The 14,930-nt window shown below is 45.0% G+C and overlaps 3 protein-coding genes across 7 annotated transcripts in view; 2 read left to right on the top strand and 1 right to left on the bottom strand.

Moving 5' to 3' along the window:
• The window catches only part of LOC134754919 (large ribosomal subunit protein uL2), a 134,728-nt gene that overhangs the window by 53,486 nt on the left and 66,312 nt on the right, over positions 1 to 14,930 (top strand). The window lies entirely within an intron of this gene.
• On the top strand, positions 589 to 13,680 carry LOC134754955 (U7 snRNA-associated Sm-like protein LSm10). 5 transcript variants are annotated; one of them, XM_063691445.1, is made up of 5 exons: positions 589 to 727; positions 1,105 to 1,283; positions 12,375 to 12,533; positions 12,963 to 13,080; positions 13,402 to 13,680. In XM_063691445.1, exons 3-5 carry the CDS (start codon positions 12,385 to 12,387, stop codon positions 13,555 to 13,557), a joined length of 423 nt encoding a protein of 140 aa, XP_063547515.1. In that variant the 5' UTR covers positions 589 to 727; positions 1,105 to 1,283; positions 12,375 to 12,384; the 3' UTR covers positions 13,558 to 13,680. The 5 variants fall into 5 exon arrangements, with proteins under 5 accessions (XP_063547515.1, XP_063547513.1, XP_063547516.1 ...); XM_063691443.1 differs by having other exon boundaries at positions 590 to 727; positions 1,105 to 1,318; XM_063691444.1 differs by lacking the exon at positions 589 to 727 and adding an exon at positions 891 to 995 and having other exon boundaries at positions 1,105 to 1,318.
• The window catches only part of LOC134754846 (cryptochrome-1-like), a 49,254-nt gene continuing 37,289 nt past the window's right edge, over positions 2,966 to 14,930 (bottom strand). The window contains exons 11-12 of the mRNA XM_063691288.1: positions 6,127 to 6,254; positions 2,966 to 3,162 (exon numbers count right to left, since the gene is read on the bottom strand). Coding sequence (XP_063547358.1) covers positions 2,981 to 3,162; positions 6,127 to 6,254 — 310 coding nt within the window. The 3' untranslated portion in view covers positions 2,966 to 2,980. The remainder of the gene's footprint in view (positions 3,163 to 6,126; positions 6,255 to 14,930) is intronic.

The raw sequence follows: 14,930 nt of genomic DNA, 5'->3' as shown, positions 1-14,930 counted from the left end.
TACGCAACCTGCTACTGTATGAGCAAGGCCTCCGCTGCAAATATTTAATTAGTGTTAGATTAGGTAATAATTAGTTTAGTTTAGTTTAGAATAGTAAAATTTAATATAGATTAGAATGTATAAATTAGATTAATAATAATAATTATCTTTATGTAATGGGTTGATACCTAAATAAATAACATTTTTATTTGCGGCGCATAGCCGCGAACGCGAGTGTGGCGTCTAGCTCGCTAATCAGCGAAATAGACTCCTCACTCGCGTTCGAGGCTTCGCGCCGCGTAGTCTGTAGCGGGCTTTATTGGTGATGAGGGCGGATGAGGGCTAACGCGTAAAGAACGCGTATGAATTCGCCGGTAGGGGCGCTAGTGTAGATAGTGGTCTTTTCCATAGTTCGAAATGTCAAATGTCACTTGTCACTTCAATGACTGACCGCTGTTCTTTAGTCTTTTGGACCACCACAAGACCACCATCAACAGAGGCGCCAACTGGTGAGCAAAAAAACGATAGCCCTCATTTCTTTTCTGATCATATCGCAAAGAGTAGTACAATATATAGGAGACATATCGTCGGTTTGATCTTTCCGTCTGGACTGACCTTAACTGATCAAAAAATCACACTGTCAAGTGTCAATGTCATATTTGTTTCTTCAAGCATGCGCTGATCTGTGAATACAAAATTATACAATTTAAATTAAAGCATACCTTGTTATCTAAAATAGCGATCCATCGTAAGTCACCGGTCAATTTACCACTTAAATCTTGCGCTTCCTTGATCTTAGCGCACATACACAAAGATTTGTTAATTGAGTTGATCTGAGCCAAGATTTGGCACCTGGTACTCCTTTCTTAAAGATAAGCCTATTCATAGTACCTCAAAAAGTTTTGTACGTTATTAATATGACTATATCTAATAGAACTTTAGTTCAAATTGCTGCCTGGGGTGGCATAATAGTGAGCACTACAGGATTTTATCTACAACACCGGTTAATTGACAAGGTCCGAGACTACGAGTATTACAGAAACGCACTAAAAACTTTGAGAACTCATGCCGGGGCTGTGTACTATTTAGGAGAACCGATTAAAGACAAACGTTTTAAAATTACAGACCCAGAAAATAATTTCGCAGATGACAAATCTGCTAGATTTAAAATTCCTGTGTCGGGTCCAAAAGATAAAGGAACATACAGTTTTTGGGCTGAAGAGATCAATAACGAATGGAAACTAACTCGTGCTGAACTTGAATTGAAATCAAAACCAGATGCTAAGTTGGTGATATTGAAATAAGTAAATGTGGTTAGATTTTCCAGACTTCTAATAAGGTAGTAATAGTCAAAGTTGTATTAAATTTGTGTAACTATGTAAATGTTTATTTATTTTGTTTCATATAGTTATTTTCCTTTTGTTTAGGCCAAATTGAAACATAATTCCTATTACTGCTGCAGGTGAGTGTAATAAATATTGTAGTTTATAAATACATTATATTAAACTATTCCTACGATTATCATATGACTCAAAAATTAACAGTTTTTAGTTAAAATTGGTATGATAAAAATGGTGACATGGGGTCGTAGCACGGTAGGCTTATCACCATGCCTGTCACATTCTAATAAGTATGTGAGTGCGAAAGTGACGGACTTAGTGATAGGGGAACCATGCTGCGCGGGCAGTTTAAGCATTCTTAGTTGTTGACCTACATAAAAAAATTAAACTTAAAAAATTAAATATTGTTTATTTCAGACATAGAATGTCCATAAAAATGTTAGTTGTAGTACAAACTTAAAAGGCTATGTTATTGTTACATGTTAATTATAAATAATAATAAAAGCAAAAACCAAAAAATAATTTAAAAAAATGTTCCACTGACAGGAGCAAGTAGTAGATATTTTTATTCACTACGTGGCCCTGCCAATGACAACCTCCACCCAGTACTTGGTTAACGGGCAGTCCAGGCGCTCCGCTGACACCCTCAGCATACTGTTGCTGCTGCCGCGCACCCACCTTTGCATCGAGGCAATTCTTTTCCGCCTAATAGCATAAATAAAAATAACACTGTAACTTATTCACTGCCAAGAACCCGCTAGGTGGCTTTATTTTGTATTATAAACGGGGCCCTTGGCACTGACAGTGTTAATTATCACAAATTAGTAGTGATCGGTAACAGTAACAATCTTTTAATTTCATGGCAGCGTAGTCGAGAAAAGTAACAATTTTGAAGCAGGCAGTCAATTAAGGTTCATATAAAGGTTACTAACCTTAATTTATAATTTCAGCTGAATTTTACTTTACAGATTTCCTTAACACCCACCCAGCCACTTAATTTAGTCATATAATGCTTAATACAATGATCCAGATTCACCAAAACTGTTTACTCTGGTGCTAGAGGACATCTTAAAAAGCCTGAACTGGCAAAAGTGTGGAATGAATATATGGGGTAGTCACTTAAATAATTTGCGGTTCGCTGATGATATTGTCTTGCTGGCAAGCGACCCCACTGAACTTCAAAGCATGATCCAAGAACTCAGCTATGCTTCCATGCGGTGTGGCCTAGAAATGAATCTAGACAAGACAAAAGTTATGACCAACACAGATGTCAAGGCGAATATCACAGTTAACCATAGCGCCATCGAAACTGTCGATAAATACGTGTATTTGGGACAAGAGATAGTGACTGGAAAAAAGAACCAAACCAATGAGATCAACAGACGCGTACGACTAGCCTGGGCAGCCTATTCCAATCTCGAGTTTGCCTTCAAAATGAACCTTAAGGCCGAACAAAAAGCACGCATATTGAGCGTTGCCCAGCGGGCGTTAGAAAGAAAATTGGTGGGGATCACATAGAGACCGTAAAACAAATGAATGGCTGAGACAACAGAGCAAAGTCAATGATGTTATATAGGTTATAGGTTATAGGTGTTCGCGGGCTAGGTTTCCGCAACTCGACGTCTTACGATGCGCCTATTTTGCGTGATGGGTTGCCGGCACTACTCCTGCCAACCCAACTCCTCCAAGAAGCCTAGCAGACCCTTGATGTTGCCGACGACTTCTGGGAGAGACCCCGGCGAACCGAGGTATTGTGCCCGGTATTCTGCCACCCCTGGACATTCGAGGATGACGTGGGCGGCTGTCTCTTCTGCCTCCATGCATGCCCTGCAAAGGGGGCTATCTGTAACACGCATGGTTAGTAAGTGTTTGTTTAGTGAGGCGTGGCCAGTTATGGCTCCAGTTAGTAGCCGGAGTTGTGGCCTCTTCAGCAGTCGCAGCCTCCGTGACAGACCTGGGTTGATCGTCGGGAGGGCTTCCTTCGCCTGTCTGCAGGTACCTAGGTTAGTCCAATACTGTTGGTGTTTTACCTTGGTGTTGTGTCGCAGCATGTTCCGGAGCCAGGCATATGGCAGAGGTAGGATTGGCTCCGGTCCTGCCACCTTCAGTTCCGAGCCTCCTCTTGCTAATATGTCGGCAGCATCGTTACCTCGCGAGTTGCTGTGTCCTTTAATCCACTGCAGAGTTACGCTATTGGTGGTACATACCTCTGATAGAGCTTTGTGGCATTCGTAGATTAGCCCTGAGGTCAAAGTATAACTTTGCAGGGCTTGTAATACCGACCGACTATCGGAGAGTATGCGGATGGGGTAGTCCAGTACTTTCCTTGAGACGATTGCGTGTGCTGCCATTATGATGCCCATACATTCTGCCTGGAAGACTGTGTTATGTGCACCAAGTGGTGTCGAGATGTGTATGTTTAGGTCCTCTGAGAATGCCCCAGCGCCAGTGCCTGACCTTGTCTTTGATCCATCCGTGAAGATTCTCAGCTCCCTTGGGTTGAGTCCTTCATGGGGTTCTTCGTGTAATTGTATTTTGTACTTTTTGTCGAAGACGAATTGCCTGGGTATCCTGTCAGTCACCGCCTCAATTAGCGGTTCCTTACCTATGGCCTCGTAGAGGATCTCGGTGTGTGGCACCCTAGGCGGTCTCCAGAGATTAGATTTTTTGAGACGTACCGCCGCAGCTAGCGCTTCCTGTTGTATAAAGAGGTGCAGCGGCGGCAGGCCCAGTAGGGCTTCCAGGGCCGCAGTTGGTGTTGTTCTCATGCAGCCCGTGGCCGCCATACAGGCCAGCCTCTGGAGTCGTTGTAGTCTAGCTTCCACTGTGGATAGTTTGGTGCGTGGCCACCATACTATCGCGCCGTAGCTTATTATTGGTCGTATGATTGCCTGGTAGAGCCATAGAATTATCCTGGGAGTTAGTCCCCAGGTTTTACCAACCATTCTACGACATTGCCAGAATGCGATTGTAGCTTTGTCAATTTTGCTGTTTAAGTGATTGCTCCAATTTAGTTTGCTGTCGAGTATTACCCCTAAATACCTTACCTCTGCAGATAGTTGGAGTTCTGTATTGAACAGTTTGGGAAGGCGGTAGTTTCCCAAATTGCGTTTGTTGGTGAACATAACCAGCTCCGTCTTGCGTGGGTTGACTGTGAGTTCGTTGTTAATGCACCAGCGCTCCACGATGGCTAGTGCAGAGCGGGTAACCTCGCACACCGTACCTGAATGATTGCCGCTCGTTAGTATCACTATGTCGTCGGCATAGCCGATCGTGTAGTAGTGATTGTTGTTTAGTGTAGTGATCAGGTCGTTCACCACTAGGTTCCATAGAAGTGGTGATAGGACTCCGCCTTGGGGGCATCCCTTTGCCACTAGTGCCTGTTGTGTCTCACCTGTCCCGAGTTTGATGACTCTCTGGCTCAACATGTTGTTTATCCATTTGGTCATAACTGCATTCGCACCGTGCCTTACCAGTGCTGCTGTTATGCTGCTGAACCTGGTCCTGTCGAAAGCTCCCTCTATATCAATAAAGGTTCCTAAGCACATGGACCTGCTTTTGATCGCCACCTCGATTTTGCTTACCACTGCATGAAGTGCCGACTCTGTAGATTTGCCAGGGCTGTAGGCATGTTGGTTGGGATGTAGGGGCACATTACTTAGCACCCTCTCCCTCAGATACCTGTCGCACAACCTCTCCAAGGTTTTCAGCATGAAGGAGGTCAGGCTGATGGGCCTAAACGATTTAGGATCCGAGTAGTCGCCTTTACCTGGTTTCGGTATGAAGATCACTTTGACCTCTCTCCATCTTTTCGGCACATATCTGTGAGCCAGGCAGGCGCGCAGAACGATGGTCAGCTTCAGGGTGAGATGCTTCCCGCCCCATTTGAGTAGCGCAGGGAAGATCCCGTCCGTTCCTGAAGACTTGAAGGAGTCAAAGCTGTTTATGGCCCACTGCGTGCGCTGTAGGCTGATTACCTCGTGTGTCTGTAGCCACTCGTCCTCTGTCGGAGTAGTCTCCTCTTCCCCCAGACTCACTGGGTGCGATATAGCGCAGTCCGGGAAGTGTGTTTGCACCAGGACCCGCTCTGCTTCCTCCGGTGAGTTGGTGAGAGAGTTGTCTGGCTTACGCAGGGATCCTAAGGTAATAGTCGAGTTGGTGGAGAGGACCTTCCTTACCCTGTTAGCTTGCATGGTGGTCTCAATGTCAGTACAGAACTTGCGCCATGAGTTTGTGCTTCTGTACCTGAGACGTTTTTTGTACGCGGCCTTGGTGGACTTGTAGTTATCCCAGTCCTCGTCGGCGCCAGTGTTCATAGCTCTGTTGAGTTGCCTCCTCATCTTGCGCCTGAGTCTCTCCAGCTCAGGTCCCCACCAGTTGTTCTTCCTTCCGCTTCCTGTCGGTGGGGTGGATAATGGGCATGCCTGTTGGTAGCAATCCAGGATAGTGTTCGTGAGGATGTCTACCTGTTCTTCAATTCTCGCTGTGCCTTCCAATTTGAGGGGACCCCCCTGCTGTTCCAATGCTGCGCTTAAACGCAGGGTGTAGAGGTCGCGATTCGTCCTACGTGGGTCCCGCCTTGGTACTGCTGTGAGTGTTTTTACCTGAATGTCAAATTGAATCCACCTGTGGTCTGAGCACGACACCTCCTCCGATACATGCCAGTCCGAGACGAGTTTCGATGCTTCTTCGGTCGCTAGGGTCAGATCAATGATTGTTCTGCTCCGTCTGTTTATGAATGTCGGTTGTGAACCTGTGTTAAGGAGGTTAAGGTTTGTGGTGAATAGGTATTCGACGAGCTTCTTACCTCTCTCGTTACCTGTCTCCATGCCCCATAGGGGGTGGTGTGCGTTTGAGTCGGTAGCCACGATGAGTTCGAGCCCCGCCTCTTCGCAGTAGTTGACCAGCCTTGTCATATCGTGAGGTGGTGGGTCGTCCGCCTCCGGCATGTACACAGAGGCTACGACCATTTCCTGCAGGCTGGAGTCTTGCGCCCCGTGCAGCCTTATGGCACACAGGTCTCTGGAACAGAAGCTCGTTAGAGGTTGCGCATGTATATCATTAGTTGTGTATATGCAGGCCCGGGGGTTGTCCGGACCCGAGTAGACTGTTAGCTTACCTCCTAAGTTACGGAGCCCGCAGACAGAGCCTCTTCTGACCCACGGCTCCTGGATCAGAATTACGGCTGTGGTGTTGACCTCCAACCACTTCCGGATCTGTGCCGTCGCCGTTTCGCTGTGGTGGAGGTTGGCTTGGAGGAACTTACCAGTCGGCGAAGGGAGCTCCACTACTGGGATCACCCTCCTCCATCGGTTCCTCCTCCTTGCCGATGGCCAGCTTACCTAGCCCCTGCGCGCATTCCCCTTCATCCTCCGAGGAGACAAGGAGAAGTTCTTCTTCATCCTTCTCGGAGACGGGAGCGGACTGCGCTGGGGCTTGGGACTCAGGTACCTGGACTTCGTCCACAGGTGCCTGCGTCCCCTCGGTAGTGACCATGGGCTCGGGTGGTGCAGTGGTTCTGTCGTCAGTGGTGACAGTGCTACTGGCGGGCGGCTGCTCCGTGAACTTGCCGCGCTGCCCCTCGAACTTCACGTACACCGACCCCAGCATAAAGCCGAGCCGGCGCCCGTGGTCCATCAGGGGCTTCACGGCCGTTTCCGGAACACTGACGACAGCGAACGTTTCCGTTCCCTGCACCTCGCGCCGGTTGAGCAGCCAGCGGTCTATTTCCGCCCACGGGTTCTGGTAGCGAAGGGCTCTGCCTACTTCGCCGAAGTCTTCCCAGACACCCGGGAACAGGATGCCGCAGCGTACTCGTTTGGGCACCTCGCTCTGGCGCTTGACCACCACCTTCTCCCCCTTATCGAGGGTGATGGTAGCCGCGCTGCGCTTGAGCCATGCCAGTGTGGCCTGGTCCTCGCACCACAACCTAAGGGAGCCGTTAGCCAGTGTTGGCTTGCCCCTAAAGATCGGGCCTGCGGGAAGGCGTTCGGTGGGCTGCTTAGCTTCCTTCGAGAGAAGGGCTAGCAGTTGCCTCTGGACTTCGTCCGACTGCTGTGGGGTCAGGTGTCCTGAGGTGGCAGTGGTCACCGCCACCAGCAGGTCAGCCTTTGCAGCCTCCGCATAGTCGGCGCGGAGGATTTCACCAGGCGCTTCAGTCCTCTGCTTCTTAGGCTCGCCTCTGGGAGAGATGGTCTCATCCAGACGAGCCCTCTTGGCAGACGACCGGGCACCCTGGTTACTCCCTCCTTCAGCCCTGGTCCCTGGCGCGCCCTTTGCCTTGGTGGGGGCACGGTTTGTAGCTGGTGGTCCAGCTGTTGTCCGCGTCTCTCCCTTCCCAGGGGCGCCTTGTGGGGGCACTGAGGCGGTGTTTAGAGCCGCTTGGCGCAGCTTCCTTAGTTTCCGCCGCTGCTTACTGTTAGGCTTGTGCGGCTTGGCCGCAGCTGTAACAGTGGGAGGCGGAGGCACAGGGAGTTCCACCCGCTTACCGGGTTTCTTCTTCCGCGCCTTTCTGGACACTTGAATGGTCCATCCGGCCTCCAGCTGAGCGGAAACGGGGTCCAACGCCGGGGTCTGCTCCGTGACAGGGGGTTTCCCTCCTGCCGGAACAGCACCCGTGGATGTTCCCGGCGTTGGCAGTAGGGCAGGACGCTGTGGTCCTGAGCCTACTGGTCTGGGGACGAACGCAACAGGATTTCGTGCCTTCGGTTTCCCGTCAGCTCTCCGTCCCGATGCGGTCTGCCCCCTGGGTGGCGGTACTGTCGAGCCAGCGCCGCCACGGGGTCTGTTGTGTCTGTGTCTGTGTGGTGTCCCTACAGGCAGGGTTGCTTCCGCCTTCCTGTAGGCACGTGTTGAGGAGGGGGGAACTGTCAGGACAGCTCCATCTCCCTCTGGTGTATTGTGTTGTGTGGAGGGGGGAACTGTCGAGACAGCTCCATCTCCCTTTGGTGTGTGGTGTAGGGTGGAGGTTTCCAGTACAGCCGGAGCTGCGCCGTTTCCCTCCGGTAGTGGGGTGTTTGGGGATCTAGATGTATCCATTTTTTTATTGTCTGTAATTTCACCTCTCGAGCTTCCCACCCTCCATGGAGCCCGCACCTTTGGGGATGTCACTTGGACACCAGGAATACCCAAGAGGTATAGGTGTGTTGAGGTGGGACACATGCGCGACATCGGGAGCTGCAGACACGTGGCTGTGGGAGACGATCCCATCTCCCCCAGTGGTTCCACGCGCCCTTGCCCCGTCAGCATGGCCGAGCCCCCGGCATCCTCCCAGAGGACGCCCCTCCCCACACCTTGCCAGCGGACCGTACCACCTCGACCGTACGGGACGCGTGTCCAATACCCTGCAGTGGCTAGTTGCAGGGCTACCGTTTCGCCGGAAATTCGGACCAAAAAGGGCGTATTGGCCCACAGGGGGTAACTAACCCCGACCCCCTGCAGGCCTCAGCCCCCAGGACTCCTGCATCCCCGCTTACGGCGCTCTACTGCGCAGGACTTACGCAGGTAGGTGAGTATAGTCCGCTTAGGTCACCTACACCCTAAGCGGAACTGGGAGATCCGTACAGCATAGCTAGCAATTTGACCTAAATCAAATTACTAGCCATGTCGTACTGGAATCTCCAGAGTGTGTCATATCCCGTTCGGGTTTTTAGGTCCTCGCGGGTTATGACGTCGCCTTCATACTTAGCTACTCTAGTCTATGATGTTATAAAACGCGTAGCCAATTTGAAGTGGGAATGGGCTGGTCATATAGCACGGAAGACCGATTCGTGGAGCAAACGACTACTCGAGTGGCGACCATGGGGGGAAGAGCGTCCTCAAAGTAGACCTCAGATGCGTTGGGACGACGACATTAAGAAGACTGCGGGGAAACAGTGGCTCCAAGTCGCACAGAACCGCGACGAATGGCGCAAAATGAAGGAGGCCTACACCCAAAGGGTAGAAAAAGGCTAAAGAGAGAGAGAGAGAGACAATGATCCAGACTATTGGGTTTTCGGCATTGAATGTGTTAACTCAACAACGCTGCCAATGCCATGATATTAAAGCATTGTTACTGATCACTACCTATCAGGGATCAGATACTGGTACTTTTTGTATGGAAACAAAAACGGTATTTTTTCGTTCTTTGTTAATTATTTCATTTCTAATTGGGCATTCTAACAATACTAAGTCGTTACCTAAAAAAAAGTGTGTGCGTGTAATCTTTACGCGCGATTGAAGTAAAACTTCTTTGACGATGTCGTTTATCGCTATGTTGGCACTTTGACGTGTGTCCTACTGTGCATGTGTACCGTACCGTACAGCCTAAACTGTTGTAAGACCTTGAAATTTGAATTTCGTCTTCCCAGTCTTCCAATTTTGTAGTGCCATAAAAAAATATTTTTTTTGAAATTGAACCCCTAAAGGAATGAAAATTGGGTACAAATATGCTTTTAGAATTTAAATGTAATTGATCCTACATTAAGGTAATGTAGGATCACTTTCTGCAAGTAATAAAAAAACCGGACAAGTACGAGTCGGACTCGCCCACCGAAGGTTCCGTACTTTTTAGTATTTGTTGTTGTAGCGGCAACAGAAATACATCATCTGTGAAAATTTCAGCTGTCTAGCTATCACGGTTCATGAGATACAGCCTGGTGACAGACAGACGGACAGCGGAGTCTTAGTAATAGTGTCCCGTTTTTACCCTTTGGGTACGGAACCCTAAAAAACAAAAGACCTACTGTGATAGATATAAATGAATGTGCTGTGGGGGAGAGCGTTTAATAGTACATTACTACAGTGGCTGGGATGTAAGGGGATGCCGGCCGAATGCACATAGACGGCCGAACGTAGTAAGGCCGACAAGTCCGACAACCCCTTTTCACGCCGATGTATGTATAGTGCTTTTCTCAAACATGCAATGAAATAAATAAAGAAATCTCCACGAAATCAAATTTTCATATCATAAGTTTTAACTAAAAGTAAGCTAGGCACAAAATATAACTACCACCTATACCTATCTTTATCACACGTGTCGTATATTTTACACATGTAGTTTATAAATTTATTACACAATTTTTTATGTATCTTTGATTTTTGCGCCTTACATCCGTCTGACTGTAGTTTTAGCCACATAACTAGGATTAAGAATAAGAATATTTTGAACTATGACAATTAATATAAAAATTGCACAAGGCTGCCCCCTTCTCCCCTAGACATTGTTACACATTTACACTGTAGACTGTCTGTTATATATGTATTAGCATATATCTTGAAATATAATTATATTTAACAAACTATATGGTTGTGTGTTGTGTGTGTCTATATTTATCAATTATTACAAAGAACTTTGAAGTAGTTTTCAGTCTTCAGCACATATTCCTTTAAATAAACCTATTTCATTGAATTCTTGACCGTACAGCACACATAATTAATTTGACTAATTAATTAATAGTTACAAATTGCCATTTATTATACAGCCCAACTAAAATTATCTATGTTAAAAATAAAATTTAAAATGTTTGCAACCTCCAGTGATAAGAATAATACCTGATAGGTATATTAACAGGGTGTCCACTTTCTGGAAAAATCAGGGAGTCAGGAACGGAAATGATGGTCATGGAAAGTCAGGGAATGTCAAGAGAGGTCAGGGAAAAATGAGAAAAAGTTCAAGGCATAAGTAGGTACGTAAAAACACCGGATCGTATTATCTATGCGAAGATCGCGGCATTCGGTGTCGCTTATAACCACTTGTTCATGTTCAAGCTTTGCTCACAATTTGTATAATTGGTAACGAAAAATTACGCGCTCGCTGCGCTTGCGTTTAAGTTGCTTTGCTTATGTTATTTGACTTATTTGTGTTATTACCTTATATCGTTTTTGCTTGACTGGACAGATGGGTTGTGCTTTTAACACATGCAAAATATTTGTCTTTCGATCTATCCAACTTCGATGTGGTTCGGCATTTAGTCTTGCGGTCGGACTATCGCCGGTTAGGGCGGTTAGGCTCGCATAATGTTTAATTATTGAAAAGTTCAAATTTGCGGCATTCATGGAGCGTAGCTTTTAGCATCACTGTAGCAACAACCAAATCCCCCAGGCTAACTGCATTTCAACGTATCCAAATGTTGCGCTATGTCCACCACTCGCTCGCCAAAGCCTTTAATTGCACAGTAATACATAAAATGATTAGCTGCCGGTTGTTTTAAGCAACTTGGTTTCGTCATCAGGAATGCGCGCGAATTCAATAATCCTAGAGCCATCAAACTGTTCTACACGGCTCTTGTGAGAAGTATGCTTGAAGCGGCAAGTATTGTTTGGAACCCAGCTGAAAGCACATACACTCTTGTCGTAGAAAAAGTGCTAAAAACGTTCTTTAGGTTCTTATATAAAACGTTGTATAGCTGTAGATCGCTAGGTTTTAATTCCCTTGCAGTAAGGCGGAATTACAATCTCCTAGTGACATGCGAAATTTTACCTGGCGATACAGACTGTCTTGAGCTGGTAGGAAGAAGTGTTAGACTCGCTGTTCCATTTTGTGCCCAAAAATCTCCTGAGACCGCGAAGTCACAACCTTTTGGTAGTCCCAAGTCCCAATCACACGCACTGTAGCACATAAAAACTCACCAGCTGTACGGGTTCTAAGGCCGCTGAACTGGCTTCTGTCATGGGCACCAGAATGTGATATGTTTGCAAGTCGATGGATGGTTGTGTATAAGATGTCTCTGCGGTACTGTTAGGTGATGGACGAAAGTTGATTGTGATCCGATATTACTATTGTGCATAACTTACGTATTTTATAATTTGATGTGAACAGTGATTTGGTTTCGACTGTACTTAATGCATAATTTTAGTTTTCAAATAAAATAAATCTATGGTGGCCGCTTGTTTGTCACTGACTTAAGAGTAAAAAAATCTTCGTAAAACATATTGTACGAAAAACAAGTTTCAATGTAAGCATTTTTCGTCAGGGAAATTTGAAAAAATCGTCATAGAAGTCAGGTTTTTTTTGGGTTTGTAGTGGACACCCTGATTAACATTGGCATTCAGTTATTATTGACACTATTTTTTCAGGAAAAACATAATGTTGAAGCATTTTGTTGGGACAGCGAAAGAGCAGTTTTTTTATCACAATACTTTACTTTGCCTGGTAAAAGCTCTCGAAGGGCAAAATATAACAGTAGATTTGCGACATGACAGCCATGTCTGTGGAGAGGTCATCTTAGTTGATGGGTATGTTTTATTTTACAAGTATGTTTTCGTATTTTGTGTAGTGGCATATTGGTAAGCCGACTATACCTTAGAATAGCAACCATTTACAAGTTACATTCACAAAGGCACATTATATAATGTAATAATCCATACAAATAGTATATCTAAATTTAATTAACTCCACCATGGTAAGAAATTAATGTGCAGCAGAACAGAGGATTTTCGGAATGAGGAAGTGGAAATCCTCTGTTCTGCTGCATATTAATTTCTTAGCTTGAAAATAGCATGGCCACTTTATGAAGGAATCGATTCATAATCTGTCCATCCAATTTTGCAGTTTGCTGAACTTGTGCGTAGATAGACACATACACGTCACTGACGTCACATAGTGTAATGACTATAGATACCTACATCAATGTGCTACTTGTACATGTAGATATTGTGTTTTAGGTACATGAACATTTCTTTTGGAACAGCAGTTTTCGTTGACGCAAAAGGCAATGAGTTCGCCTACGAGAATCTGTTCATACAGGGACGCAACATCAGATACGTCCACATTCCCGAAAATGTGAGTATAGTTAGTATTATGTGCCTTACGGTGCCGAGCTATTATGAGCTGAAGCATCTGAGTATGGGCAACAGCTAGATATATTTCTTCTTTCACAAGGTATATATACCTACTTACCTCGTCCACGATATTAATTGCCGGTCTAATATAACTTCGCTTCGCTCGCCCTTCGCCCTTTTATTTCACACTAATCCGACAATTCCCTAGTATTCGAGCCTTCGTTATTAAAATGTTGATACGCATCACAATGTCTTCTAACTTACTCACTTCAAGTCTACTAACTTTTTATGATACCTAACTATTAAACATTATTTACACCAGATGGCGGCAAGGGATACTATTAAAACGGAATTATTAAAAGTAGCCCTAAAACCTAGAAATCAAAATGAGCAAGTACGAAAATCTATTAAAGCCAAGAAAGCGCTCAAGCTTCACATGGAAACCGTGGCCAGACTGCAAGACACTAAGGACTGCTGATCAGTCATCTTTAGATAGGCTCATCTTTTGTATTTATCTCACTAACTACTTGTACATAACTTTCTCATTGCCACCATACTCACATCATTGTTTTTATGAAAGAAATAAAAAAGTGACAAAGTATACTTTGTTTTAAATTTAATCCTACACGCTCTAAAGTATAGTTCATTAGAATTGGTACGCATAAGGTTTGAGATCCGGATATCCGTCAAATATAAGATCCGATTCCACCGTCTCGTTGGATCCGGATATTTCGGATCCGTGAGATCCCCATAATCCACCAAAGACTGAAAGAGCAACTCAGAAAAGTTGTCGAACGGATCCCAATGTATATTCAGCTAAATTTAAATATATCGAAACTACTCACTCAAATTTCGCTCGCGACCCACCCGTAGTTTGGAAAATGCTGATATTATATAGCACAGGTTGTGCTAATGTCGTATGTTTAACGCTCATGTCATATTAATGAACAAAAAATTATACTGCACTTACAATTAAACGAGATTAGATTTTGTAACATTTATTAAATAATTTCTTACTTTCCTAACGCCAATTACATAAAAATCCATGATATATGTACACACGTACAAAACTGTATATAATTAAAGTTTCGCAGGTGAGACGTCGTTTACTCTCAGCGATGCTTTCAGGTACATAATAATAATAATGATATATCATTATTTCATAGAAGTTTGACGTTTAAAATAACACTTGCACTCTTAGTACAGCGGCCAGATGGCCTTAACACCATTCGATGTGACTGTACAGTATACTACTGACAAGTGGTATCGTTGTGTTCGGTAGAGTCTACTGAGTACGAAATAACAACTTGTTACTCTCTAAGAGTGTGAGGGGGGGGGGGGGATAACTGTGACGTCACAAAATCGGCAGTACAAAGTTTTTAACTTTTTTATTTTAAACATACCATGTGGGGTACCAAATGAAAGGGCATTGTGAGTAGATTACAAATATATAACATAATCTAACATTTTCACTAGTTATTCTAACAAATTATTAGAAAACCCTCAAAAATTTCACAATCCTGAGTTGATTTTGAACTGCTCTAAATTGAAAAATTTTTTTTTGTCCCTTTTGCTTTGCCATATTACTTCTTTTAATTTATAATTTTAAGTGTATGTTAGGATTACGTCTTATGTTGCGATAATACCATTTAGTTGAGGTTATACCGTGCTTGCAGTTGCAGGCAGTTTTAGTTTTGCCAGTAGCCGCTGGCGCTAGCAGCTGCAAGCTGGTTTTTTGACAGATGGTATGGTCGCATTCATAATTATTAATTGTCTATGGATTTGTTTGTTTGTTTCTTGAATGTTTTTCTTTTTTTTCTTGTATACTTATTTTTTTATTTTTGTTTGTGC

Source organism: Cydia strobilella, chromosome Z, assembly GCF_947568885.1.
Source record: "Cydia strobilella chromosome Z, ilCydStro3.1, whole genome shotgun sequence".
NCBI lineage: Eukaryota > Metazoa > Arthropoda > Insecta > Lepidoptera > Tortricidae > Cydia > Cydia strobilella.
Note: the sequence above shows the minus strand (reverse complement) of the source record. Positions and strands in the feature narration are given on the sequence as shown.

Excerpts from the sequence above, each read along its gene's own strand:
- LOC134754955 (XM_063691445.1), top strand. The coding sequence starts at position 12,385 with ATGTTGAAGCATTTTGTTGGGACAGCGAAAGAGCAGTTTTTTTATCAC. Across the intron at positions 12,534-12,962 it reads GAGGTCATCTTAGTTGATGG|GTACATGAACATTTCTTTTG; the intron begins GTATGTTTTATT and ends ATTGTGTTTTAG. Across the intron at positions 13,081-13,401 it reads ACGTCCACATTCCCGAAAAT|ATGGCGGCAAGGGATACTAT; the intron begins GTGAGTATAGTT and ends TATTTACACCAG.